This window comes from Leuresthes tenuis, unplaced genomic scaffold (genome assembly GCF_036924035.1).
Source record: "Leuresthes tenuis unplaced genomic scaffold, fLeuTen1.0.hap1 SCAF_11, whole genome shotgun sequence".
Lineage (NCBI taxonomy): Eukaryota > Metazoa > Chordata > Actinopteri > Atheriniformes > Atherinopsidae > Leuresthes > Leuresthes tenuis.
This window is the reverse complement of record NW_027325365.1, coordinates 4760753-4776991: the sequence shown is the minus strand read 5'-3', so window position 1 is coordinate 4776991 and position 16239 is coordinate 4760753. Positions and strand designations below refer to the sequence as shown.

The window sequence follows — 16239 nt, the reverse complement described above, 5'->3', positions numbered from 1 at the left end:
TGCTCTCTTTTAATTTCATCGTCTTTATCTAACACCATATGTGCATCATATGGTTTGCAGGGGATTAAGCTGAGCCATTATGAACTTACACACTTTTAGATTCTTGCAGACAACAGGAGGCCATGTGATAGGAAGAGATGTAATCATCACAGGCAAGACGCCTCAAACCAGTGTAGAAACAATAGTAGAGCTTAAGTTGGTCAAAACAGCCTATTTGTTTGGTTCTCTGTGCGCCAGCTGCTGCTTCCACTCAGAAGAGAGCATTCTCAGGTGCTTATGGTCTTATTAGTGGTGTTGATTACAAGGTCGGAAAAATGGACAATTACTGAAAAATGCGACCAGACAACTTTAGGCACATGTGATGTGCATATGTGACAGCAAAATGAGAACAGGAGCACATTGTATGTGTTTTAATTCAGCCGTATATCATCATGAACAATAGTGGAAGAGAAACAATGAATGTACGGCTTCACAGGTATGTTTTTCCAAGACTGGCTGGTTTTCTAAAACAATAACTTGGACGTATTCCACATAGCTAACCACACACACAAACATCTAGCAGTTATCTTCTGGTTTTCTGTAGGCGGGAAAAGAAAGCGAGGGGGCGAGTCTTCAGGCTCGTGTCCTCATGGAGGTTTGTGGTATCTGTTGATAGGGCTCCCTGCCTGAGGACAGACAAAGAAATTACAAGTGATGACAAAACTGTGTGTATAAGAGCGAGAAAAGACCCAGGCTGTGATGGCAGCTCAAAAGATGTCTAGATATCAATGTTTAAACTGGGCTAAGAGCATAATAATGTCTATGAAACATCTGTCTACGACATGCAAGTCGAAAGAGTTCATCTAAAGACCAATTTAACATGAGCACCGGTAGGATCACTGTTTTTATCTGAACTTTGTGGGTGTGGGCAATGTCCACACCGGAAGTTTTATTCTTTATTTTATCCCAAATCTGAGCTTTGTCAGTGGCATATGTCACCTTTAAATCAGTGTATACATAAGATCAAATACATTTCTGCAGCTCCCATGTTTGCTGGGAACAACATCAGAGGAGGAGTCTATTCAGCCTGCTCTTACTCATGATTTCACAACCATCACCCGAAGCCTGACAAATAATGAATACTGAACATCAGAAACAAACAAAGTATTCAAGGAATTTTGGATTCCATTTTACTCCATGCAGGAGTAGAAGATGAACTGATCATTAAAAGGTAGCTAATTAAATATGAAACATATTGTTTACACATATTTAAACTAGGGCTGTCACAGTTAACGCATTAATCGCAATACAATTAATTAGTTTTTTTATTGCGGTTAATTGCGGCCTTAGCAATTGGCTTAATAAATAGGAAAAAAGTCAAAGACAGTTCAGTTCTGAATCTGATGTGTCTAATGACTGCAGTTTTTCATTAATTTAACTGTCATTAGGCCCTGTTCTGTTCGTCGTTTGTTGTCTACTACTGCTTCAGTTTTAAAACCACGTTGTGGCATTTCATGTGCTGTGTTTTTGAAATAGACATGTCAAGTGGGTCTAAACTGCACTTTTTTATTTGAACGAAGAAATAAAAGATAAAAGACATATTTTTATTCTTATTCTATATTTTTAATCTAGAGATTAATCGTGAGTTAACTATAGAAAAAATATGAGTAATCGCGATAAAAAAAATCGTTTGACAGCCCTAATATAAACACATACACTAATATAAGCAGCTGCCATCCATTGTGAAATTCAGAGTAATTAATGTGTCATGTCTGGTCGTTGTCGTTGTCTTCGTGCTTGTTTGTAGCTGTTATCAATTCTCTGGTTGCTGCTAAGTTTCTGGTTTTGTTTCTGGGTTTTTCTTGAACTTTAGCTTCTTTGTAAAACGCATTTATCTGACTTCCTATTTCATTCTGATATTTGTCAGTAAGTTTCACCTCCCACATGAGCTTTTGTCACCTTTTTGCTCCACAGCTGTGCTTCATTAGTGGATTATCTTTGGTGGTATTTAATTTGCTCAGCCATCATGGTTTGCTGCCAGACTGTTGTGTCTTCTGACCTCAGTTCAGCTCTGTGCTCTGCTCATTGTGGATTGCTGTTTGTCTGAGTTATGTGGAAATCAATATTTCTTCTTTTTTTTTTTCAGTCAATATCTTAAAGACAGTTGGTTCTGGTTTGCTCTGCTCCTGGTTTGTCTTCTGACAATGCGTGACATGATTCCCACTAGCAGCAGATGACTAAAGCCCTTTTATCCTGGTCAAAAACATCCAGTAACACCTGCTGACATCTAGCTTTTAAAGCATTCAGTCTCACCTCAGATGACTCTGCAATAGTCTCAAGTTTTTATCTGATTGGCTTTCATGGTAACCCAACACCCAGATGCACTCGGTGCTGTGTGCACAGCTCACAGCTTTTTCTTTACAGATGTGAATGTTTACCAACGGTAACATCTCATAGGGCTGTTCCCCTTTGTGGGACATCTATGGTCCAGTCAATAAATATCAAACTAGCGTCATTATCTCAGAGAGTCAACACTTGTTATCGACTGCAGTGTGTTTGACCCCATCACGCTGCGGACTGTGTAAGAAAACACATTTCATTGCTTCTAAGTTTCTCTGTGGGTGATCATGCTACATGCATTACATGCACAGGTGTCTTTGAGTTACTTGAACAGGGATTTTTGTCATATCCTGATTTTATTAGAGCAGAGTGACAGTTTGGAAATGCTTTGAGTGACATGTAATCTAAACAGGATCAATTTCAATCACAGTTATTGATGCATTAAGCCATCTCAAAAAAACTGAAACCTGTGAATGAGAGTGGGTTCATTGGGAATTTGGCTGTATTAATATACACTAACATTATACTGGAGATGCTAAAAGACCCAATTGTGTGCAGTTGAGCATATACATGCAGGAGTGATTCAATTCCCAACCGCATCATCTGAGTTTCCATTTTAAAAATCAGTTTTCACTTGGTCATAGTTACTGGGGGATAAACACTCTTCAACTTCAATATTAAATGATTCAATTCACTTATTTTAGTGGATGTTGCAAAGTTTAAAAACACATTTCAAAATGCTACTATGGGTGTAGAAATGGCATAAGTAAAGAGATAACAGCATTTTCCTGCAGCTGTTTCTTCTGTTCATAATGGGATTAGGAAACTGTGGTCAACCGGAGGCCAAGCTGAGGTCTGCAAAACAAAGTGAAAACTACTTGGAAGATTGGTTGACAGGCTAATCAAACCCCTGTTTGACTCTACAGTTTTCTACTGTGCAGCAACACCTGCACGAATACAAAACACTGAGAGAGGAAAACCTTTCTTCCTTGATCACCACAAAACACAAGAAGTCTAATCAAAACACACCTCGAGATTGGCAGCCAACTGCCTCAAGATGAACAAGCTGGAAGTTTTGCCATCCCACATCTGTGGACTGAAAACAGTCCAAGACTGTTTAATATACTAAACAGAGAGAAATGCTCAGTTTTTGTTAGCCTGTTAGCTGCAACGTGCTGCAGCACGGACACGTTTTGAAATGTTGAATACTGCCATTTCTGAAGGACAATTAGACAGTAGATCAGGAGTGTCAGAAGGGGAGCTACATCTCACACCTCTCTCATCCTTCTTAGATAATATTTGTAAAAAAAATCTATTTTTCTGTAATTTAATTTACCTAAACACCGGAAAACAATTTACATTTCAACCACATTCAGCTCAGTTAGAACCAGAACTGCAGCATAAGATATCCAACTTTAATGTCTGTCCAGCTAACTGTTAGGTTTCCCTTTTTCTCTCTCTGTCATCACAAGATGATACTTGTTCAGACAATGTGAATCTGTGGGCTCTATAAATCATGTCAGAGCTGGTAATGTGTTTCATCATGGCTGTTTCCTTCATGTCTCTGAGGGTCCCTGCTCCTCCAGAGAAATTTCCTCCCCCTCTCAGCTCTGCAGGGACCAAAAGAAAAAAAAACAGCATCATCTGCACTCAATCAGAGTAATTACCCCAAGAAATGCAGAGCAGAGCCTCTGAGAGGTGAGGGGAATGCAGCACAGGGGCTATTGGCAATCACCTCCTCCAGTCATTATAAGTCATCTCGTTGCTGCTTTGGAAGAGAACCTGAGCAGCTTGGGAGGAAGCCATGTAGAGCCAACAGGCAGACGTAAGGACAGATAGTGAAAAGGGATGATCTGTCTCCAGTGCCCAAAGAGGATCAGCCATCTCTGATGACTCTGACAGCCAGGCGGCTTCTCAGGGGACTGGCAGACATCCGCACACGAGTATTAACCTTAAGTTCTGTCTGTCAGGCTTCCTCTCATCCCCCAGGTTTTGAAACACTGAACTTGTCATTCTGAAGACACGGGGGCTTTTTAAGAATCTCCAGCGCAGCCAGCAAACACCATTCACTATAAAATACGGGCGGATGAAGTGTCTGAGGTCCTGTCAGGGTTTGTGAAGTTCTTTCTGGGACATTGTGGGGTTCCGGATTTTTAAGGGAAAGCTTCTCAAAGCACTCTAACTTTTTAAAGCGAGTGGCAAACCCCACTGATTAGACTCTGTTGCCCGTGAAGAATCGATTTTATGAGTGATCTGGTGGGCGTCCTCAGATGAATATCGCTGTGTTCTGAATTTCTCTTTCACCCCTGAAATGTGGACTTGTCTCTGATCCAAACATTTTGAAAGATCAGACCATTTGCTATGAAAGGATTCTTTCTTGTGTGAAAAAGCATCTGTTTGTGCACCGTAAAAGGCAAATGAAAAGTTTGACATTTGAAGAAAATTTTGTGTAACTTTCCTTTAATTCTTTTTAACAAGAGCTCACAGGTCAGATGTGTGAACCGTGTCAGATGACGTTCCTCGTGGCACATTTTAAGTTTCTCATTTGCTTGCCTGCAAAATGCCAAAAAAAAGCACCTTGAGCACCAGATGAGATGCTCATATAAGTCTATAAAATAAGTTTTCGATGGTTTAAAACTCAAGGTATTTATATGAAACAAATTAATTTGAACCAATAAAAAAACTTCCTGACATAGATGGTAAGTAACAATGTGCAATACAACCATGTGAGGACGCTTGTGCTCTATGCTCAAAGAAATTCTATGTTAAAGACACTTAAAAAGTTTAGATTTTTCAAATAAAATATTCCTTTTTTTTTTCAAAAATGAGAGAGTGTTCATGGGGTGAACTTCCTAAGGAAGACAATATAAAACCTGAGATCTCTTACAGGTCAGGGGATAAACTAAGGGGGTTGATTAATTCCAGAAAGGGAGTCCATGTATCCTGGAATAACTCAAAAGAGCCTGAAAGAGAGAATCTGAGCTTTTCAGTTTTTAAGATTATAAAGGATCCCCTCTGTACAGCGAATGTGTGTTGGTGGGCGGAAAAGCTTTCAGCCTCCAGGTGAGCAGGGTCGTGAAGGGAAGGGTAGAGTCCACCTTGTTGCAGCAGAGAGATTAATGTCAGAGACGCCTAAAATCTCTGCCAACAGCCTGGGAGGGATGGCTTTGCTTATCGGATCAGAAACACAAGTCGCAGTTGCAGGTTAAACAAACTGGAGGGTAAATTCTGGTTAATTTAGCATATGTATAGTAGATTCTTTAGAGGACTTTGCATGTTTCTCTGTATATAAAACCGAGATGCATTCCTTCAGTTTGGGGTCCATAACTATGAACTTTGTCTCCCTGAAACCCAGACTGATACCCCATCTTGGTTCCTGGGGGACAAAAGTCTTTAATCTGGAAGAAATTAACATAAACTAAACATAACACTGTTATGAAAAGCATCATATTTCTATAGCTTTTCCCCCGTGCCAGGTTCTGAACGATGGCTGTAGATTTCAGTGTCTGTACTGATGTAGAATCTGAAAGCTGAGGAGCACAGAGCTGCCGTCACGATACAATTTCAGGGTGTGTGTCAGTCTTTTATCTTAACAAGGCATCAGATGTGTTTAATAAAGATGATGAATAATAAATGGATGATCGTAAATCTGCTGAAAATAATTCCAGAGATGTTGTAGCAGTTTGTTTTCTTGGTCCATGTGCTGTCAGTGTGCTGGACATGCTGGACACAATCTGAACAGTCCACATGGACTCAAACGTTGAGCCGTAGGCCGACATCACTGACTCTCATGGTCTCAGACAGCTCTTGCAGACACGCAGACACAGACCGTGTCTTTAATCTGAAATTAAGATCATCTGTGAGGTGCATATATGCCTCTTCAGGAGGAGGTACTGTGTGTTTGTCCTCAACATGTTGTCCTGGGAGATTTTTGTAGGTTTGTGGACATTAAAAAACATTCTGTTTTACAAGTTGATTGCACTGAGACAATAAATCATCAGTAACTGTCAAAATACAAAGATGAGATGAGCAGTTCTGGGGAACCTTCAGATCCTGCAGGGACGAGCAGTCACACCCTCATGAACAATCAATCTGTTTGTGGATGTATTTTGTGTCAAACTAGTTTTAGATATTCATGAACTAAAGGTGCATCAGAGGGTTCTAGCTACAGAAAGAGCCAGCAAGCGTTTGAAGTTTCTTTCATACGGTGTAACTTGAGAGCTGCAGCACATATTCTGGTATTTTGAGTAATATTCAGGCTGCAAAAAGAAGATTCCTTTAGGGGGACCTGAAGCAAAATTCAACTTTTACCTGATTAAAGAGGTCCTCATACAACATGTGCGACTTCTCTGCCTGTGACTCTGGAGCTTTCGCTGTATCTGCATCCCAGGATGTTATACTGTTAAAAAAAGAAAAGGCAGGTTTACTAACTGGTAAGTTCCACGTATGGAGGAAGCTGAGCTGGAACATGGGGAACAGACTGTGTAATGCAGGACTGATGCATATATTCTGAATGCAATCTTTTGTGATGGATTAACGAGGCGTTTTTGTGTTTATTTCCTGGTCAGATCTGTTCACACACTCCCACCTGTCACAGCTCTTTGTGTCCTGTAGGGGGTGACGGGGGCTCTGTGTTGGACTGCCATTATGTGAACTATCCTTTTGTTTCTCAGCTGTCTTCTCCAGCATGCTGACCTGTCTTAACAGACCTTGTTTCTCCGCCATCAGACCGTCTTTGAACCTGTGGAAATCAGCAATTCATGCACAGAGTTAGAATATCGCAGATTAAAATGTAACAGCAGTAGCAACATGAGCTCCAGCTAAAGGCTGCTTCCCAGCTCAGAGTTGCAGGGAGGCTGGAGCCTGTCCCAGCCGTCATTGGGGGAGAGGCAGGGTACTCCTTGGACACTCCTCGGGACAATTAGAGTCACCAATTCCCCTAACATGCATGTTTTTGAGCGGTAGGAGGAAATGACAGAAAGCTCCCATCAAACAATTGGCTGCTGTTAGACAGTTTACTGCGTATATGTCCTGTGTGGAAATCACGAGGTGTGTTTTTGGTAAACACGGCCCAGACACACACCTCTTCACACAACAGATCCAGTAGCGCTGCTGCTGACATAGCCACTCGAACTGCTCGGCCGTCTCCTGTAGTTTCCTCAGGCTCCCCTCATTCTCCTGCTGCAGTTCTCTCACCTCAGAAACACAAGACAGATGACATCACTTTATTTCCCCCTGAAACCAGGATGTGATGAAGACAACAAAATCAGGAAACGCTGATTGCAGTGTGTAAATACAGATTAGACAAAAGACTCTTCGTTTGGAACAATGAGTGAGTGCATCATAGCCAGTTCCCAGGACATTCATAGTAACCTACTGGCTTGAGCCCCTGAAAAAAAATGCTCTCGTTAAGTTTTCACTGACTCTGCGGTCTGATCTGATGTCTTGGCCTTGTGCTGATGTCTTAAATTAAACATAACTGTAGAACTGGGTGGTTGATGAACTGGTTGAAGCAGAGGCCAAGTGTAAATAAAAGGAAACCCTGAGAAATTATTCACATATAACCAGAGCCATTACACACATACAAACCTCAAGCCAACAAAATCTGAGCTGCTATGGTCCCGTAGGAGGTGACAGTTCTTTAATGTGGTGTAAATTTGAACCTTGAGCTTTTATTCATCCATCCACCCATTTCCTAAACCTGCTTAATCCAGTTCTGGAGTCTGGGGGCCTGGAACCTATCCCAGCTGCCACTGGGCAAGAGGTACACCTTGGATGGGTCCCTTAAGTTTGATGAAATTAAATATTTGATCGCTATTCTACCACATTGAACTAAATTAGCCCGAAAGAGCGTGAACGGTGTGAATGTAGATCTGTTTTTGTGATTGTAAGAGCTGGCAAAAACCTGAAGTGGAGAAATAATCCTAGTTAAATAAAAAGGTTTTCACTTCCAGTCTGTGATTGTGTTGGACTGGAAAAGGCCAAGAAGTGGCGGACAAATTGTCAGATTGTGACATCTGCTGGACAAAAAACGACACTGCAACCACAGAGCAGCGGTATCACCCTGTTTTATAAATCTTACTATAGATTAAAAAGTCCTGGATTACACATGCACTCAGCTGAAGGCTGAAAATAGCTCTAAATCCCTTGAGCTGGATGTTTGGGCTCAATGTCCTGCTGCAGAATGGATTTAGAAAGTCAAGTCACCTCTGTGATTGTGTGATATACAGTGTCTTCAATTTCATTTAGTAATCTTGTCGTTCAGCATGTTTCTTCCATTTTTCCTGTGAAAGGATTGTATTGGTATCATTAAACTTTATGATATTGACACTTGATGCTTTCAAAACAATATTTTCATGCATATTTCGTTCCTTTGTTGATTGACATTTTACAAATAGTAGACATTCGACACTTTCTTGCAGGAAATAAAAGAACGCCGTAGTATTTAACTTAGTGTTTTATAAAAGAGCCTCTTGATGAGCTTTTTATCTGCCTTTCAAGTTCTCAGAGACTTAATTTCAAAACACTATTGTTTAGTACTTGACAACAAAGATAATTGGTCAGATTCCCGAATAACCAGAGCCATTACACACATACAAACCTCCCACCAACAAAATCTGAGCTGCTATGGTCTCTCAGGAGGTGGCAGTTCTTTAATGTGGTGTAAATTTGAACCTTGAGCTTTTATTCATCCATCCACCCATTGTTCTACACCTGGGGCCTGGATAAATTATAGATAAATGTGTGTTGCTGTGCATATTAAATGACCAACACATAGCATTTAGAGAGGGAGCTGCTTCTCTTGAATGAAGTTGGGGTTTATTTGATGTGAACACATGCATCGACCGAGGTGGTTTATGTGCCACAGTGGACATTTTTTTACTCATTACACATCGGCCTCTTCATTGTGACCTTTTGAAACCTTTTTTTTTTCTTCTTTACCATGCAGAGAAATGTATAACTTTGACTCACTTCAGTCCTAAACTTTGATCTCTCACCTCCTTCTGATGAGCTTTGCGGAGATCCTTCACCTCCCCTCTAAGGCTTCTGTTGATGTCTTGTAGCTCCTCCAGCTCCACCGTCTTACTGTTTATTCCAAACAGAAGAAGCTCCTATTAATCTGTGTGTAACCTTACATTTGACCTTGTTTTTACCATCAGTCATTGACCTTTTGGACTCCTGTCCCACGACTTCATGCATATGTCCACTTCCAAACACAAACAAAGAAAAAGAAAATGGCTTTCCAACAGATGTAAGACATTAACTTGACTGTGTACTGTTTAGCTTTGAGACAGTTTGAGCCGGTTTTCATTCATCTTCAGTGAATATCAGACTTTACTTTTGACAGGAATGTAGTTATGAAACACAGTTTAAATTGCAGTCAGTGCCTTGAATGTTTATAGCTTTTTGAAAGAACCGTCAGTCATCCTGATTTCTATTTCCAACCCTCAAAGATAAGCAGATGTGTTGGAATTAACAAGAATCCTGAGACAAATTCAGAAAGAGCAAATCCTGAGCTTTCTGCAGATGTTTATATTTCTTTCATCTGTCTTCCTGAATTCAATTTGTGATGACAATTTCTGACACTAATCCAAAGCTCTGCAGCGAATTTAAGTAAGCAGAGTGAGGGACAACTGCTTTCTGCTGACATGTAACTGCAGGTCCAAGCTTGTCTCGAGTTGGAGGCCATTTTCCTCTTTGTGGGTTTGAAGAGCAGCTGGCGACAGACTTCATTTGGCTTTGGTCATATTAATGCTTCTTTTCTTTTTCTGTTTGTAGTCTCATCTGAAGTTTTAACAGCTGTGAGGAACATGAAGAATGTTTTTAAATCAAACCATTAACAGTTCAACATCCCAAAGAACACAGAGAGAGATGACAAATTACTGCAACCGTTTCTGAGATATTTCCTCCACAGACCTGGAAACAACTCAGGCTGAATGGTCTCCACAGTGATATCACCACTTATAAACCATGATACAAAGCTAACCTAAACAGCAACATTACTATATCATAACTTATCTGTAATATAAGTTACAATCACTAATGAATCAGTTGATTATTCTAATAATCAAAAGACAAATCAGAGACTTTCACAAGGGTGTAGAATGACAATGGGAACACAAAGAGCAGCAGAACAGCAACACCAGCTGCAAGGACGAGCCTAAATTAGCATAGAGGGCGGCAGAACAGCCATAAAGATAAAAATAACTTAAAAAACTTAAAAATGTCCCATTACGAGACTGACCTCGAAATTACATTCAACACAAACATGGAGATGTAGAATTTCCACAATAAGACATATAAAAAGATATATAACAACTATTTAGAGAAGCAAAACAGCTTCAAATGTGCAAAATAACCACAAAAGATTTGACGAGTACAACAAAAATGTGGAATTACAACACAGACAGCAATCACAAAGAGATGCGAGACAGCCATAGAGAGATTTTTACAAATAGATATAAAACCTCAGAGAGCTGCAAATTAAAGGGCTTTGAGGCATTTTTGGATGCACTCTGTGATCCACATGGAGATGACATCTGTGTCATGATTGTGTGTGACGAGCTGTGTCAGCTTCTGTGTGGAGTATATCACCCCCATCATAATAAGTCATGGATCACAAGAGGCCCGAAGAAGCTGCTGAATAAGAAAAAGAGCCTTCAGGCAGGGAGACCAGGAGTTTCTGAGTAGTGTGCGGAAAGAGCTTAAGAAGAAGCTAAGATGGAGCCAAAAGGTTTACAGCAAAATGCTGGAGAGAAAAACATGTGGGATGCATGTGATGAAGATCAAAAACTTAAAGAAGGGAAAGAGACCGATATGACTGATCCCCCTTTCAAGCTGCTTCATAACCAACTGTAAGGTTAAGGAGAACAAGGTTTCAGGTACAGGTGGTTTTAGCTCAAGTCCTGAAGGTCTTCATGGACCAGATGAGTGAAAACGGCACCTCTTGAGCCTTAGCCTGGGTCAGGATAAAGTTCCAGTGTTGTGGAAGATGTCTCACCCTGTTCTGGTACCTAAAAACTCATCCATCTGCCTGCAGTTACTGGAAATCAGTTGCCCTAACATCCCACGTCATGAAAGTCCTGGAGAGACAGTTACTGGCTAACCCAGCTGCTCGACAAAGTGGACAATAATGCACGCAATCTGAGCAATATGCTGATCAAACAATGAGATACCAGGCTCCAATTTACTAGAATAGAGCATTAGAAATCACTAAGGTGCAAATTTAACAGCAAAGATACTCACACATAACAACAAAAAGTGCTCTATTTTTGAACACTTGTCTCAGAACTTGTCTCTCTTAATACTTGTTTTTTAGGTTAACTGTTTTTCAGATATCTGATATAAAGGGACTGATACAGAGATCATATTACATGTGCATCTCCGTACTCACCCATTTACAGGACACCGCTGTATTCTGACACAATATTAGACAAAACCACATTTCAGTTCTTCTTGTTGCCTTTAAATATTTTGAGCCTTAAGAAGCATAAGATGCTAGAGCTGCTATAGGCCTACCTGCGCAGCTCTGCATGTAGGCTCTCTGTCAGTGCAGCTCTGCACTGGGCCTCAGCACGCAGCTCCGTCTGGAGGCTCTCTGCTACCACAGTTCGACGCTGGGCCTCGGCATGCAGCTCCTCCACCAGGCCCTCCAGCTTCACCTCGGAGCTCTGCAGACACAGCAGCTCTGAGCTCACCTGCCGCAGCAGCTCTGCATCCCTAGAGCTCTCCTCTGCCAGCAGGACCACCCGTCGCTGCAGCAAGTCCACCAGGTCCTGCAAAGCACATTAAATTATGTTCGTCAATGTCCCGACCAAAGTATTGTCGTTACAAAACAACATAAAACACAGATAAAGGTCAGACACTCTGGGACAAGGCCAAACCTGACACTGTGGATAATCTTTGTAGGGGAAGTGAAGGACTCGCACTCTTTGGTTTAGAGAACATTTCTTTATCCACAGTTTCAGCTTGTGTACTCTGATAAGCTACTGAAGTAGCACTGTAGTTCGGCTGGTTTAGGCTGGTAATTTCAGCCTAAACCGTCGTATGTCCTGCCTGTAAACATTTACTGCATGTGGCACTTAGGCCTTACTCGAAGCCCAATGCAAATATAATTACAGTAACTTTAGGAAAGGGAACATCCAAACTGGAGGATTGTAATCAGGTTGATGGCTACTAATTTGAAATGACACAGAATTAGACAAACATAGGTCTCTGGGTAATTATCCATATGAGACAGTGAGCGCCACATCATTTGAGCTGAATACTGGTTTGAGAATCATGAAAATGAGGTTATGGATTATGAATAAATAGCTCATGATCCGTAACCTCTGCAGCCTACAATTGTTTTTTGTGATAAGTTGTGATTAAACCAAACTGCTCAACGATGAAAGACATACAGAGGTTTAGAATATGAGGTGAAAAAAGTTCAAACTTTAGGGTAACATATTTCCCAAGTTGTCATTGGAAATCTGTAGCCTGTAACCAAAATTAATTAATTGTGTCCTTAAATGCACAAATCTAAAGGCAACAAATACTATTAAAGCAACTTGTCTTGGAGGTTTTGCCAGTTGTGTCTGTTTTTTACCAATATTCAAACCCATGTTAGCTAAACCAGCCTATGTTGTAGGCTAATGTGCTGGCTAGCTTCCCTCTGGCAGGATGCTGCATATCACTCAAGAATAAGACATGACATTTATAGCGTTGCGCATGTAAAAGAAAAATTTTAATTATACAAATTTATCATAGAGAAACAGACGATTAAACTGCAACTGGAAGCGATGCGGCCCTGATTATTAAGTGTAGTCCTAATTCTTGGTTTAAACTAATCCCCGTTCTGATGCTCGGTTTGAACTTCAGCAGGTTGACTTGACCACCTCTACGTGCCTAAATGCTTTGAGTTGCGGCCATGCGATTGGCTGATTAGCTGTTTGTGTTAACAAGCAATTGAACAGGTGTACCTGATAAAGTGGCTATATATTTATATTTATGTTTATTGGGATTCACGACCTGTTAAAAATTTTTCTGAAAGCGCATCCAGATTTCCATTTAAAGGCACCAATAATCCCGAGTGTCCAAGTTCCACCAAAAGATGGCGTCCTATTACCTTCTCAAATCATGTGCTGGCTGAAAAACAATGGCTCATTGTACATGAGCAGATGGATTTAAAGCTTTGATGCAGCCGACAGTTTGTTTGTCTGGAAGTTTTAGTGAGTTGTCGGACACTCAAGTATCACGTTATATTTCTCTGTGGGGCTTTCATCGATTGGTAACATAGAATATTAATTGATGCAGTTTATATAGATTCATTGTACAGCATCACTCCACCTGCTGCTGGCGAATCCTGCTTATGAGCTGGTCCTGGTTCATCCTGAGCTCAATGTTCAGCTGCTCCTGCTGCAGGAGTCGAGTGGTCACAGCTTCCAGATCATTCTGCAGTTTCCTCTCCCTTTCTCTGGACACCAGAAACTCTCTGTCAAGCACTGCTGCAGCCGCAAAAAGACAAAAACAACAGTCAGACGGAGCAGCTAAGGATGAGCTGGAGGTTTAGGTCTTAAACGAGCATCTTTTTACATTAAAAAAGGAACTTGCTTCTATTGCTGTGCATCTTAATCAAGTTATGGACTCATAGTTTAAATAGATTCCCTTGATACTGGTTTGTGTATCAGAATTAGTTTTATTTTAATTTCTGAACAGTTTACAAATCCAAAAATGTATCTTGTGACTCTTTGGAAGAACATAAATCCTAAACTAAGAGGCTCTCAGCTAAACTGTTAACAGCAGGATTATCAACATGTTTGAATGCTTCTTCGACACCTTAATAATCTACAAATGCAATATCAAATCCTTTTTATACGATATATCGATTATATCAAGTTTTGTGTGTCATAGAAAGGAAAAAAATACCCCAAAGTAATAAGAAATATATTGATTTATGCATAATAAGTGTAAATATGTGATATTCTGGAACCATTAAATATCAGCTCTTTTTAGATAAAAAAGGATTATATATCTTGAGTTTTTTCTGCAAAATCTTTACAAAACAAAGCCAGACACTATATAGCATCTCATATTTAATTACAATGTATATGGTTTATAATGCATAATATGGAATAAATGTACTAAAGTACGCTGTTTTATCTATTTTCACTCAAAACTCTGATGGCACGAAACAACAAAGACAGAACAAATACATATTTTAAAGCATTATTAACACGTTTTACTTTGAATTTTGATGGTTGAGCCAAACTACAGGAAGTATTGTTAGCACTAGGCAACACACGATTACTAATTACACAATTATTAAGCAAGTAGCAGCACGTCCAGACTGATGTGGTATTTTATTTTACGACATGAAACCAGCTCGCTTAGCCAAAGCCTTAATATTAGTGTTTGTTATCACACCGGTGCAGTGAAAGGAAACTGAATGTTATGAAATAATGAATTATTTAATCCGACAGAACGACTTTGCAATAAAACTTGCGGTCGTGAAGATCAGTGATTGATTATAACTAAATACATTTATTATGCATATAATACAAGTCCACCACATTTTAGATATGACTATTGTACTTTAATTTATCTCACTGCTGCAACATATTACATACAAGTAATTATTAAATCACTTTATTTATGAATTTATATGACAGTAAATACAGGAAGAAGCAAAGTTATTCACTTTGATTTAAAGTATGGATGGTTTTGACAAAAAATGCTCAACAGTTTACGATTCCAGCACATTTTTTCAACATTTGCATGTATTTTTGTATAATTTGTCGTTTTAATTTACCTGATCATTTCACAATTCAGTTAAAGATGTGTGACCTCACAGTATCTTTATGTAGTATTTGTACCTTTTCTAAGGTAAATAATGTGAGTTTTAACCCCCACTCTGAGCAAAGTAGCAATAATAGCGTTATTGTCTCAAATGAAGATCTCAGATGTGTTCATTCTGCTGTATGGTATAAAATCCACTGTTTTGTGTTTCAACATCTCTGTTGAATCAACAAAAACTTCCTAAAGGGATTTATTTCTCATTCATAACGTAAAGCTGCTTCTTGTGTCTATAAATGTTCACCTTCACGGCAAAGTCTTGACCTTTATGACGTACCTTTGTCATGAGCCAGGCGGGTGCATTTGGCGGTCAGGTACTGGATCTGACTGTAGTCTTCGTCTCGATGTGCTCGGAAAAACCTCCTCATACTCCTCTGTGCTCGAACTGCTTACTCTGATCTAAAACCTCCTTCCCATGATCCTCAGGGCAGGGTGTGTGAGTCCTGCGTGGTCAGAGAGGACAGAGTGTGCACGTTTCCCACAATATTTAACTCCCCCTCCACATGCAGGTCATAGAGAGGACTCATATCTTCAGCACACCTACACAGAGCAGGTTTAAGCATTAATCGAAGCTGCTGTTGTGATGACATGGAGGCATGGCGTGCAGCTGCTGTAGCTATGTGTGTGTTTCTTGCCTTTTGGCCTGTTATTTAAATGTAGAAGAAAACAACAGTATTACTTGTTTCATGCCTATATTATAGGTATGATCTGGCATTACATGCAAATTTCTGAAAGCGTCCCCTGAGGCGTCAACAAAGCCGAAACAGTCGGGCAAGTTGAGTCTAGCGGGAGGTTTAAGAGGCGCAGCCTCAGGTTAGAGCTTGAAAATACTGGGTTGCATGAAGCATCTTACACAGAAAACCACCACTAACACCTAAAACGTTTAGTTTCATGCACCAGATGTTTAAGCATGGCTTTTCAGTATTTTGCATGTGCAATAAAGTTAAGACTCATCTTTAATGAGCAGCTTAAGAAAGAGCTAACTGAGTGTCAGACTTCAAACCCACAACATTAAACATTTTCTGTCACTACAGAGTGAAAATATCAACATCTCCCGTCGTCAGCGGTCTGAAAGGTTGCAGTCGT

The 16239-nt window shown here is 40.1% G+C and overlaps 1 protein-coding gene across 1 annotated transcript; it reads right to left on the bottom strand.

The window, feature by feature from the left end:
- Window positions 1-424: 424 nt before the first annotated feature.
- LOC140317699 (uncharacterized) lies at window positions 425-16114 on the bottom strand. The gene is made up of 8 exons (XM_072395182.1): window positions 15431-16114; window positions 13648-13805; window positions 11839-12095; window positions 9318-9405; window positions 7403-7515; window positions 6908-7060; window positions 6631-6718; window positions 425-665 (listed from the first exon to the last, which is right to left on the bottom strand). Exons 1-8 carry the CDS (start codon window positions 15519-15521, stop codon window positions 627-629), a joined length of 987 nt encoding a protein of 328 aa, XP_072251283.1. The 5' UTR covers window positions 15522-16114; the 3' UTR covers window positions 425-626.
- Between the last annotated feature and the right edge of the window lie 125 nt (window positions 16115-16239).

Excerpts from the sequence above, each read along its gene's own strand:
- LOC140317699 (XM_072395182.1), bottom strand. The coding sequence starts at position 15,521 with ATGAGGAGGTTTTTCCGAGCACATCGAGACGAAGACTACAGTCAGATC. Across the intron at positions 12,096-13,647 it reads GCAGGATTCGCCAGCAGCAG|GACCTGGTGGACTTGCTGCA; the intron begins GTGGAGTGATGC and ends TGTGCTTTGCAG. Across the intron at positions 6,719-6,907 it reads GACACAAAGAGCTGTGACAG|TATAACATCCTGGGATGCAG; the intron begins GTGGGAGTGTGT and ends TTTTTTTAACAG.